Below are 13355 nucleotides of genomic sequence, written 5' to 3' on the forward strand. Positions count from 1 at the left end.
CAAAGCCTGGACTTCAGTGACAACCGAAACCATCCTGTCGGGAATTAGAAAGGTTGGTACAATTGTAAGGAAGTGATGCTGAGTCTGACGACAGCTACGCAGAACAAGAAGCGGCGCTCCGTTTACCTCCAGAGATCAAGGAGTTGCTCAGAAGTGACACCGAGGATGAAGAATTCAGTGGATTTAGTGATTTGGAGTGAGATGGAGAGTTTGACAATATATTACGTTAACAGCCTGTTGTTCTCTATTCTAATGTTATCACTATAACTTGCCTTTCAAGATGAAATGTCAGTTCCTGGTCTCTGATTTTATAAAATAAATTACTTATAGTCCGGTGCGACTTATAGATGTTTTTTTCTTCTTCTTTACGTATTTTTTGGCTGGTTAGTTAACAGTCCTATATTATGTAAAAAACTGACTCGTGTGAGCTTTAAGCCATGTTAGAATGTTGTTAACCCCTCAAAAACATACCTGGAGTTCTGTTTTGTTTCATTCACAATTCACATCCCCAAACCTCAAAACGCTCGGTCCCAACTTGTGATGTCATGAAGCAGTAATTTTCAGGTTAACTGCTAGCTTTTACCTTTAGTTCAGTAGAGATTGGCAAATCCAGGGCTGAAATGATCCAAATGATTCTAGTGAAGTGTTTGGAGCCTATATTATAACATGAAATCAACATCGAGCAGCGTGTTATCTGTTTGCGAGAAGAACTCAGCTTGAATATGCAGGGTTTGTGTGTTAAACCTGTATGAATGAAATAAAGCACAGCTCCAGATATGTTTGTGATGAGGAAACGACATTATAACAGAGATCTGAAAGTAGCAAAAGATGGGTCCTTTAATATACAGTCTCTGCCCTGGTTTCTACCCTAGTATCACCGTTGTGAACATTGTATTAAATCGATTCGATACACACACAGATGGATGAGTAAACATGGCGGGTGTCAAGAAAACAATTTATCACCAAGTCTAAAGAAAGTTTCAAACAGCTCTACAAGTCGGAAGCAAAACATTCAGAGACAAGTAGAAATTGAACAATGAATTTTAGCATTTCTGTCAAACTTGTCTTTGGCTTTAAACCGAGCATCAATATTTATAGCTTGTTTGAAAGTGTCCATCTTGGATCTCCATTACAATATTCCGGGATGTGGTTTTCATTTGAATAATACTAACCTTTTGAGAGACGGCAGGTCAGTGCAATTTTGTATGCATCAACAGATGTGATTGAGTGCATTAAGCCGGAAAGTCTTCTCCCTTTAACCACAGACTGTATAAGTGGACATAGCTAACCTGCCCACCATGCTTAAAATGTTTGTTAGAATCTACTCTCCTTGATCCTGATGTTTCCTTTACAGCTACACTACCCATCAGAAATTTTAGACCACCACACTTTTTCCTGTTTTTTATGGTTTACGGTTTACTGCTGACCAAAACGTATTCTAAACTTTTGATTCATGAAAGTGTCCACCTTTCTTTTTACAACAGAAATCAAATATACTTCAGAAAGTTCTTCACAACTCTGTCGCAGAAGTTCCCATAAATGTGTGGCACTTGTAGGTTGCTTGGCTTTTACTTTTCTGTCCAGTTTATTCCAAAACCAGCTCGATGGGGTTCAAGTCTGGAGACTGTGCTGGACACTCCATGTTTTCAAGCTTTACCATCTTGTTCTTTTTTATTGAGGTAGTTTTGGCAGAGCTTGGACTTGTATTTTGTAATTTTTATCTTTTTTTTAACCTCTGGCTGTTCAGTTCTTACCTTTGTGCCATTTCAAACTCTTCATTGGACTTGCACGACTTGAATTGCAATAAAGAGCTGGAAAAATGTTCTAAATTTTCTGACCAGTAGTGTATTTTGTATGTAAATCTATATAAGAGACCAATCAGGTCAGTTCCAGCTAGCGGTGACAGCTTACAACAATTTGAAAACCAGCGGTGCGTCCCTTCAGCAACCTCGCTTCTGATTGGTTTCTTTCTTTCTTGCATCAGAACTCCAAACTAACCACTGTGAGTGCTAGCCTCAATGGCCACTTGTACAGTATATACAGCTAACTTCGCCTCTTCTGTATTCAGCACCTAGTCAAGGCTTACTCTTGCTGGTTGCGATTAGGTAGGAGCTCCCCCAGTAAGGCAGCAATCATATGAAAGAATCTACTCAGAGGTCCCTATCCAAATTCAATCTCGCTGGAGAAAAAAAAAACTCTGAGGTAAGAAAAGCCAATCTCTCTCACCAATCTGGCGGTGGTCGGGTCCGCTAGTCAAAGGCGGGAGACTCAAGGGTCAAATGATAAGATTCACTTTTTCTCGATGAGGTACTTTCTTCTAATGCCATGCATGATGAATGTGGAGGGAGATTAAAATATTTTGGAACTGACAGAGAAAAATTAACACAATTTCCTTTTGATAATTGTTACACCAGGGCACCGAGAGTCCATTAAAATGAAAAGAGGTCTGACTCACATTTCAATATTGCCTCAGCGAAGATCTTAGCCTTTTGAAAGCATTGGTTTGTTGGTCTGAAAGTAATGGCTAGATGTGATGGAATTTAAATGAGAATCAATTTAGAAGGGATTCTGTACCATCACAATATAGAGTATACTGTAGGCATCCACTAGGGGTCAGTGTTATAAGTGCTTGAGTTTTTAGGCCTGAAAGAACGAAGAATATTTTGGGGGCTCAATATTTGACAACTTTTTGGTAGTATATGATGAGGTTTGAGTTATAGAGGGTCAAATAAGTCAATGTAAATACCAACAAACTACTTAAGTATTTCCTTCAGCAGTTTATTCTTATGTTTTTTAAATACATGGTTCATTTGGGAGAAAAGTTCAAGGGGATTGTGATTCTTTTTAGGTTAAAAGTGCAACTTTTCTGTAACAGGGTTCACCACCTGCTTGCCTCCATGATGAATATTTTATTGCTTTGCCTGAATGTTCTGTCTGGCAACCAACAAGACAAGCAGCTGATATCAACTGGCCAGGGTATGGGTCAGATCTATGGAAAGGCAAGCCCATCCTCAAGTAGGGTTGTGTGGTATCCAAATTTTGATACCGTTAAACCTTCTCTGGATTTTACCGGGGTACGCGGTATTACCGCATTACCAAAATGTTTTAGTACGACTTTGGTAAGCTATCGCTATACGGTCTATGCGTACGACCTGCAGACTTATAATCTCTGAAAAGTTTCACATGAACCATCTCCAATGAGATAGAAGCACAGAACAGACTCACCATCAGCTGCACATCCTCTGTCGCAGAAAGAACACATATATTCCACCGAGCCGTGTCCTTTAGTCCGAGAGAAGCTGAACTGCATCAGCGCACAAGGAAAGAGCTGTTTTTATCAGTGCTTTATAGTTTATGCAAATAAGCCATGCGGTTTTAAGTTTTTTTTCTGTAAAACGTAAGCAAATGTGTGCCTGAAGCCAAAATTGCAGAAGTACTTGTGGCCAGATTTGCTGTCTTGTCTTAGTCTCTCTTTTGAGCGTCACATGACAACGAAACGAAACTAACGTCATCTTTCAGTTTCAGTTAAAGAAACATTATAGATACTATTAGTCATAAATCATGATAGCATTAAATTGAAAATACACCACGCATTCATTTGTGCTGAACAAACAAATAAGCTGCTGATTTTTTTTAACATTGATAATGAAATTGAAACCGTTGCCACTTTTTGACACCGCAGGATACCATAATACCGTATTACTGTCCAACCCTCAAGTAAGAACGTATGCTTTTTAATGTATTTCTGAGGAATAAAAACGCATCTATTGAAAAAATATTTGGTTCAGAAGTTTAATGCTATTTTTTGGAACATTCCTGGCAACCCTAACCCTAGCAAAGTAACACACAGTAGGGTAACCTCAACCAGAAAAGTTGCACCTTTAAAGTGTCAATGGCATAAAGTACTTTCAATATTATATAGTTTTTCAAGCAATACATCAGTCTTCAAATGTTGTCATGGTGCCAGAACTGATAATGTAAGATTTGCCTCTGAATTAGCTTAACTTTTAATAAAAATACCATGAAATGCATTAACACTATAGTTATTTGCATGCTGTTACTAACAACTATCAGCTATTTTCTCATGGCTGTTCTGCATGGAAATTGGAAAGCGGGATGTTCTGAAAATACAACAGTGAATTTCTGTAATCCCAGATGGAGCAGACTTTCTACAGCTGAAAACGTGGATATTGCCAAGAAATTACAAGCCGGCATCAGTGGTCTGAAAAATGAGCAGAAATCTAATCCTGGTCTTATTATTTCATTCCTTGTGAAAACACTTGTATCCTCTGCCAATGCACTCTGTACACTACAACCTCATGTGTGGCATTGTAAGCATTGTTATATGTGTTAAGAGCATCATTGAAGCTGTCAAATAATTAAACTGTGATATTTGATATTACGGGCAAACAAACGGCCGTGCCATTTCCTCTACTGGCACACATTGTTGAGTTTACAAGAGCTTTATCTGAGAGCCAAGATTGCTGCTTAAAGACGGCTTCAAACAAGAATGGAAACGTGCCCGGCATTTGAATCCTGTTTGGAAATGTGTATAGTTCTGGAGCAGGGAATACTCCGATTGGAAGTACTTTAGCCACAAGAGAGTCATGCCGTGGATCTGTATTCATACTGATACCAGGAGCAGGAACAGCAGCCAGGAGTCAGCTTTAAACAGGTCACATCAATCAGACATACGGTGCTTAGATAGAGATTTATACTACATACAGGAATCCACCTCTGCACTGCTGGGGGAATTTGTGCCAAGTGATTCTGAACTACAGTCGTTCATCTATGTTATTATGCTTCTGAGATGTAAAGTGTGATAGGGTAAAGAGTGTAATCATTCAAGATCATAGATATCATAGAAGTGACACTGCTGTTTAATGTCTATGGAGCATTTTCTCACACACTACGACAGGACTCTAAGGTTACGTTTATACTGAAAGGAATTACCTTATCACGGCATCACCGTATTGGAAATTATTTGCATCCAGACATAATCCACACAGTAACGCAAAATGCGCTGAAAATTAAATGCTAATCACATGACTAGGCTGGGATCTCGACGTCATGTGGGCAGTAAAAACAAGGAAGTGGAGCACCGTGTCTGAAGCTGCAGCAGCCGATTTGAAGATGGCAAGTGTGAAAATGGTCTTTTCTACTAGCAAGTAACTCTAGTTACGCTGTTTCCCGTATGTCTATGGTTTGTTTAAACTGTTTTCCGCAATAGCATCACATGTCCGATGTCACGAACCCAGCGAATCAGGAAAGCGCAAGTCACAGTGACCTGGTCCAATAAAGACGGCAACTAGAGCTCCTACATCAGCGTATTAACTTTTTCAGGCGTCCACACAGTGCCAGACTGTACTTATATGAATTCATGGGAGCTAGTGTCATTTTGGAGCTTTCTACCGTAAAAATCAACGCAATTAAAGGTCCACCAAAGTCACATTTCGCTATTATCAACAGCCACTATGTTTTATACAGCAGAGTTGATTTGATATCTTTATATTAAGAAATACAGCAACAAGTTTTACCATTTTCTAGTACAGCCGATTTTGAATTATGCAGTCTATTTAAAAATGGTTTAGTGGGATTATCTTGCATTATTGTCATTGTGTCAGTGGCATAAAGTACTTCCAATATTTTGCTGTTTATGTCAGTATATCTCTAGTAATATACCATGCTTAAAAATGTGTGTGTTTTTTCCCAAATCATGTATCAAAAAGTAGTAATGTACTGTAACACTGTATTGCAAAATTGTGATTGTGATTCTGTTTCAAATCTAGAGAAACTGATAGCTGAGTTTGGGCCGTTATACAAGGCCAGTTTTGATTATTTTCCCCAGATGATATGATTTGAAATTATGTTTTACTACAAATTGGACACAAGAGCTGGGTAGTTACGTTTTGTGCGGTGCCCCTTTGCACTGAAGTGTTAAAATATAGTGTTATGCGTATTTTTAGGCATCTGGTTTGAACAAACAAAATATCGGCCTCTGATAAAGATTTAAGGCCAATAGCTGATATGCTTAAAAGTGCAAATATCAAGTCAATATTTTTATCTCGTTAAGTAACAAGTAACTACTTAATTAAGGAGTTAGAAGCTATAGGGTAAAGGTTTTAATTAAGCCAGATATTATAAAATGTTACCTAAAATGTTTATAGTTTTATTTTAATAATATAATGCTCTACTAAAAAACTTGTGTATGAAATATGTGACTAGCACAATGCAAACAGCGAGCTACTCAGTTGGACTTTGGATGTTTGGTTTGCGATGCCAGAAACGCAGAGACACTGAGGCCAGAACAGCCACTGTGACAAACACATTGTTAAAATCAATCTGTCACCGCTGCGTATGCCAAGTCACTAATAGCTTCCCCCTCGAAATTCAGAATAATCACCTAAATCTATTTTGTCAACCGGGCGAAGGGGAAGTCCAGAAATATAGAGCCGTATTCTCCCATTGTAAGAACTGTTTAATATTGAAAGGGGTTCATTGTGCGATAATGACGGCCGTACTGCAAGCTAAAGGATAAATGGCCGCTATAGTAGAGGCCAGACCCGTGGTGGCATGAATAGTTAAGTGTTGAAGATGGAAAACAGCAGCTTCAAATACCCCCCGACCGGAGGCTCTGGTTGAGAGGTGATCAAGTGGGCGTTTGTGTGCTTCAGAATTAATAATGCGTCTTTATTCCTCGGATAATGTCGCAGACTACAGGGAGATGACTGTATGGCGATGGACAAGAACAATAGTCCAGTCAGAGCAAAATGACCTCACTTGAAGACCATCCCCAACCCGACATGGGGGAGAGTGGTAGAGTTCATTTTATTTTCAATGTGCGATAACAAAGCCACTACGAGATATATGCGTTGGCAGAGGAAAATATGCAGCTAAAAAGAGTAGCGTGGTGGACCGTGTAACCTCGAAGCCCTAAGGGAGCTTTGATCAGTGGTGAGAATAAAGGGGCGAGATTGTGTGATCTTGGCTCGAGCTAAAAAAAAATCAAATTAAATTGCACTGACCTCCAACTGGCTTGATTTTAGGGCCAAGGTGCAAAGCTTTGAGGACTCAAGGAGATATAAATCTTCTTTAACTCGCTATCATGGTAATATTGCAGGGTTCAGACAACTATTCAACGATCAAATTGAAGCACTTTAAGCACATACTATTACTTTTTACAGCCTCTTAGCCAACTGGACTGCACTAACTAACTGAATACCTTCATCAACCTTGACAAGAGCTTTGATTGCATTTATTCCACAGTCAAATAGTCAGTTTTTACCAGAATTTGCAGGTATAATTTTCAAACATTAAAAAAAAAATGTTCCGACTGAAAAGTTTTAAAGAGGCTTTTTGGTGTTCGGCCTCATCCTTGTCTCCGAAAAAGTACTGCTTTGACTGATAGGCTCTACAGTACATGGCATTAAAGGTGTTTTTCTGCAAGAATATGCCTTGAAAAACAGCCATTCAGCTGTGAGCAGTGCTGCCTCTTCACTGACATGACTGGTAACTTGCTCTAGTGGCATCATCTGCTTGTGAGATGGATAGGTTTAATGTCATACTGTAAAAGTTACATGTAGTACACCTTAAAAAAATAGTGTAGCAGTGGTTAGTTGTAAGTTGAACCACAACAAACTCAACATTTTGCATAATACATAATAAATGTATGTGTCTCTTCCTCTTTTAAACTCTTTTTAAACTAGTCTGTAGCATACCTTGAGTAGTGTAGTGGTTCAAAACAAACAAAGAAGACTTGAGTAGACTAGTATTCTTATCTTTTGACACGTTTGCCTTTTGGGTGAGACGTTGAATCATCCGTCTTCATGAGTGCCATAATTTGCATATTAATTTATCACTGAGTTTACACTGGAAGATCCCAAGACCCCCTACGGCATGATTTCAAGGTAGGCAGAGACAAAAATAGTGTTAAAACTCAGGACTTGTCATCTCTTTATGTAGAAGCTAATGAGAAGATTCAAATTATCTCATTACCTCACTGTGCCCCCACATAATTTGTAGATCAAAACAAACTTTTTTCGTTGGAGGAAGACTTTGCTTTTGTTGCAGTGAAAATTCCTGTGGTGCAGTATGCTACAACATGATGTGTGCACTCATCTGTGAATGTCAACTCTCCCTGCAGATATATGGAAATGCATGAAGACGGAAATGCCGGCAGCACTCCATTTGAAGGAGGAAGGCCTTAAAAGTGATTTGTACTCACCAGCCCTGGGCAATAAAGATTAACTGTTTAGGTGCCAAAAAGTTCTACCCCATTACGTTTGTCAAGTTAAAACAAACAATACTTAAGAGAGACATAAAGGGAACTTAAGATTTTTTCAGGCATTAAACTATTAATTTTAAGACCAAAATGAGGCTCAGAGCGTTTCTTAATTTCACTATTTTGTATGAAAATAAATTCCTATTCCTGATATGGAACTGGCTCCAAATTTGCCCCTATAAATACTAGCATTGTGAGCTTCAATTGACTAGAGCTGAACTTTATAGCTGACATTACACTCCCTTAGTCCACTTCCTTATTTGGTCTGTGTATGATGCATATTTTTCAAATAATTGCAAATAATTAGAGATGTAGGTGGAACTAGGGTTTAGGTGAAAACAGGAATTTTCTGAGCACTCAAGCCTCAAATACAGGAAAATACAGGATTACTCAAACATGCAATAATCAGTGAATTTGACTAACCTTATGAGGCAACAATACAACAGTAATTAAAAGCTAATTAAAGTTGATTTTTCATAACACGTCTTATTTAAATTCTTACTATAATGATAAGTATTGCCGGCATTACCTTTCTGGACGCGTGGATATCAAAAAAAGGCTTTGCTCGGACACTGAACGGCTCCTTCGTTTTGTCGATCTGCCCGATCTTCATCTTTTCCATCCGAGGTGAAATGATCTCCTTCTCGATGCAAACTAACCGGATGTTGAAGTCACACTGACCAACGGGCTGCCCCTGTGAACACAAGACAAGAAATTAAGATACAGCTGTAACTAGGTTCATACAAAAAGAAACCAGTTAATCACAAGACAATCAAAAGTATCGAAAATCAGATACTATGGTAATTGGTATTAAAATTGATACTGAAACTAGATACTAATCTGAGCAAGTATTGATACTGTGAAAAAAGTCACATTAACAGGAAAAAAAAAAAGAACCTTTCCTGAATAACTTTATAATGATCAGAACAAGTATAAGACAACAAAGACTAGTTTGCATATAGTCGAATAGTAATGTTTTGGTACTATGGTAAGATTTGGGCTGTAAAAGGTTGAATAAGTGATTTCAGTTTGTTTCTATAATGAATCACAGAAGTGTTTTTATATTTTTTGCAGGTTTTAAAGGTCCTATATTACACTAAATTGACTCTTGGGAACATTAAGCCATATTATAATGTTGGTATTTAATCAAAATCATACCTGGAGTTGTGTTTTGTTTCATTCAAACATGTCAGAGTAACCCTTTATTTTTAGTCTGTCTACATCTCCAAAGCTCAAAAATGCTCTGTTCCACCTTGAGATGTCATGTAGTGGTAGTTTCAAATTACCAGCTACCTTTTGTTAAGTAGAGATTGACAATTTCAGGTCTAAAATAATCCAAATGATTCTCGTGAAGGTGTGTGGACTTTAAAAACACGGTGATATTTTCCGTATGAGAGAAGAACTCAGCCTAAATATGCAGGATTTGCGTGTTAAACATGTGTGAATGAAACAAAACAAAACTCCAGATCTGTTTTTTGTCAGTAAGTAACATAAAATATGGACCACTTAAAGACATTTGATAGTCAGTTAGTCTCAATACGATCATTATTATCGTCTCCATTTTCTTCTGTCATATATTGCACTTCTAAATGTGTTTTCGTGACAGGCCTACTTACACTTTTGTTTGTGGTAACTGCATGCGGATAAAACATAATTGGTGTTGTAAAAACTTTGTCTTTGCTATTTTGGACAGTGATGGATTGAGGCCTGGGCTGGGGAGGTGACTTTGGGGACTGTTTTCTGTCCTGGGAGCAAAAACCACTTATCTGCTGAAAGATTTCTGTGGAGTGAGGAAAAAGTACAGTTTTGCTAAAGTGGACAAAGAAATAGATACCATCGTGTGTCCTCTGAAGGTCCTTTGGTGCTGTAAATAAAACTAAAACATATCTCTGTTTGCCTCCAGCTGATAAGAAAACCTCTAATGATTAACAGTTATTCCCTTTACTTTGTAACTCATGCCACAGTGAGTAAGAATTTTTATGTGTGGTACAATAATTTACCACAATTTTGTAAGGGTTTGATATGGATTTTTTTATTTTTATTTTTTTAAGCCGATACTGATATCGATATTTGTCTTGCTGCTGTGGCTGATAACCGATATTTGCAGATACTGATATTAAGCTTTTATTTGGGATATGAATTAAAATTTTGACTCTATTCAAAAAAACAAATCTGATGGACAAACTGGGAATGCACACACAGAGTGAGGCAGTGCAAAAAAAATAACTGCCAAATATCTGCAAAATTTTCAATATCAGACCGATATTGATATCTGAGAAAATCCTCCAATATCACTGATAACTGATAACCAATATACCATGCCTACAAGTTATTTTTCCTTGGTTTTTTGCTTTATCGTCATGTTTTTGTCCTCACAAATAAGCCTTGATGAGTTTTTTTTTTTACTTTCAATTTTAATGTCATAAAATGAAAAGCGTACTTGTCCATTTTCTCATCCCATCAAGTGATATTTAGTTTGAACAGTTTGAGAGTTACTCGAGAGACATTGGAAACCAATCTTCCAAACATCCATTAAACCAAAGCCAGCGCTATTGATGGAGCTCATGTAAATGTCTTCAAATTATCTTGGGCAAAAACCTGATATTTCATTTCAGTGAAATGGGTTTCTTTTCCAAAAGATTGAAGCAGTAATTCTCGAGTCCATTTTGCTGGAACAACAGCTGGTCTGTCCCACACAGTGTGCTCCATCTGGCCCATGTCTGTGTCATCGGGACAGAACGCCGCGTACGTGTGGGTGATTCAAGGCATGTGCTGGTCAAGTCTGTTTAACGCAAAACACCACAATTACACACCGCATATTACTGTTATTACTACATTTTCCCTGGGAGCTAAGCGGCTATCGCAAATGCTAAATGATCCATGGTGATGAGAACTACTTTGTTTTTGCAACAGAGGCGGCTGTCTCTTGCTCATCAAAGTGCTGTTTGCGGCATCAAATCTGTCTATTTCGTCAACATTACAGAGATCTGCCGCAAGACCCCCCCAAAAAAATAAATACAAGAAAACAATACTGACTGCAGAGGATTGTTTTAATTGGAAAAAGTAGACATTATTTTTATTTGTGAATGTAAATGCCCAAGTAAAAGTAGTAGACCTTATAGTTATAGTATTTGTGAATAATTAATTTATATTAGAGGATAATGTTGATGCTGTTGTTTTGATTTTAGCACTCCACTTTCTGATGGAGTGAAAAGTGAAAGCTTTTTTTCTCTCTTCAATTATTTATTTGCTAGGGAAAGTCCATATTAATGAAGGTCTGAAGTAGAATTTCAAACTTGATTTAGATATTAAGGAATAGACACAATACTCAGTACAGATTCTGATGCCGTAATTATAATAAAAACACTCTTTCTTTAGACAGTAGAATGTGATTTTCAACATTAAATCATCTTACTTTCTTTTATATTATCATAAGGTTTTATATCTGTGTAATTGCTCAGTTGTCCAGGTATGTGATCTTATACTAGGTCTGATACAACTCGAGATCACTCTAAAAATATTCAGGAAAAGTTCATTTTTGTCCTGCAAATGTGACTTTTTAGTGTTGATACTTATTCAAATTAGTGTATAGTTTCGAAACTAGTTTTAGTATCAGTTAGTATTGGATTTTTGATACTTTTGAGAACCACAAAAGCGCTAATTCTCATCTGTTGTCCATAGACATGTCGCACAATTGCAAAATATTACCAAAATTGTCTACTTCTACTTTCATTATCCACATTTACTCTTTTATAACATTCAGATTTTGAAGCAACAGTACTTTCAGACTTTCTAGTCTAGACCACTTTGTGTTTTGAAGGAGAAAACCTTGGTAAAAGATGAGAAAAGGAGTGTGCAGTGCTTTTGGACACTTGGACACTGGCTGTAGTGCAGATTGCTTCTTCAGTTCCTATGCTCTTGTACTGACCCAATTTCACAAGCTCCGCAGAGAGACAGAGGCAGCTCACCTTGAACAGATTGACTGCGCATTGATTGAATATTATAACAGCTCCATGTGGTCCTCTATTGCAAGTGTCAATCACAGAGGCCCTCTAGTGAGAAACATCCATCAACCCAACAAATTACGACACGCATATAGGACATTGCTATTGTTATCAATGTACACACACTTCAATACAAACATTCTGAAATGAAAATGGGTAGTCAGGTCAAAATAACATACGAAACTATAAATTTTCGCCATTGGAACTTCTCAGCAATACATATTGTGCTTGAGTCTGCTAAATGATAAATAGTAAATGGTCACTTTTTTTATATAACGCCTTTCCACTTTCAAGGCACTCAAAGCACTTTACATCAAAAAACCACTCAACTTACATTAGTGCACGCAGGGGTGACGCAGTTTAAGTGTCTTGCACAAGGACACAATAACAGCATTCATCTGTGGCAAGCTGGAATCACACCACCAACCTGTGGATCAGTCAATCTGGCCGCTCCACTGATGATTAGGGCTAAGTGTCATTACGAAGCTGCCGATACAATACATATCTCGATACAGTGCACTTTCAATTTGATACAATATACTTCAAATCGATTCGATACAGTTCAATAAAAAAATAATGTCTAAATCATGGCTGTTATACTAAAAGTCTTTGTTAAACCACTCCTTGTGCAAAGTTAATATGAAATACAAACATTTTAATCATCAAAACACTGTGAAAATGTCAAATGTGTCACATAAACGAGTTTTCTTCCTCTGAACAAGCAACAAAACTGTAGCTGTAACAAAATAATTTTGTAAAATATACCAAAAAATACTCTTGGCAGCCCACGATATCAATACTGTATCATCAAATTAAATGATTCGATATATCGCTATTTCAAAATTTTTGCAAACCCCTACTAATGATGTTTATCTTGGAAGTGGGATTTAAGCCACTAACCTTTGTGTCAGTGGACAATGAAAATGAGGGTGATTGGCAGTACAGCGTCTTGAAATTAAAGATTGCTCAGACATGCACAAATCCAAATACAACTTCGAGAAAGTAAATGAGAAGGGAAGCATCTATAACATGCTTAAAAATTCCGTCGATTTTGCATAATAGGTCTGCTT

The 13355-nt window shown here is 37.5% G+C and overlaps 1 protein-coding gene across 1 annotated transcript in view; it reads right to left on the reverse strand.

The window, feature by feature from the left end:
• The window catches only part of rngtt (RNA guanylyltransferase and 5'-phosphatase), a 149788-nt gene that overhangs the window by 89639 nt on the left and 46794 nt on the right, over positions 1 to 13355 (reverse strand). The window contains exon 11 of the mRNA XM_020939046.2: positions 8811 to 8975. Within this exon, the coding sequence (XP_020794705.1) occupies positions 8811 to 8975 (165 nt within the window). The remainder of the gene's footprint in view (positions 1 to 8810; positions 8976 to 13355) is intronic.

This window comes from Boleophthalmus pectinirostris, unplaced genomic scaffold (genome assembly GCF_026225935.1).
Source record: "Boleophthalmus pectinirostris isolate CB_2022bp ecotype Guang Dong unplaced genomic scaffold, ASM2622593v1 HiC_scaffold_13, whole genome shotgun sequence".
NCBI lineage: Eukaryota > Metazoa > Chordata > Actinopteri > Gobiiformes > Gobiidae > Boleophthalmus > Boleophthalmus pectinirostris.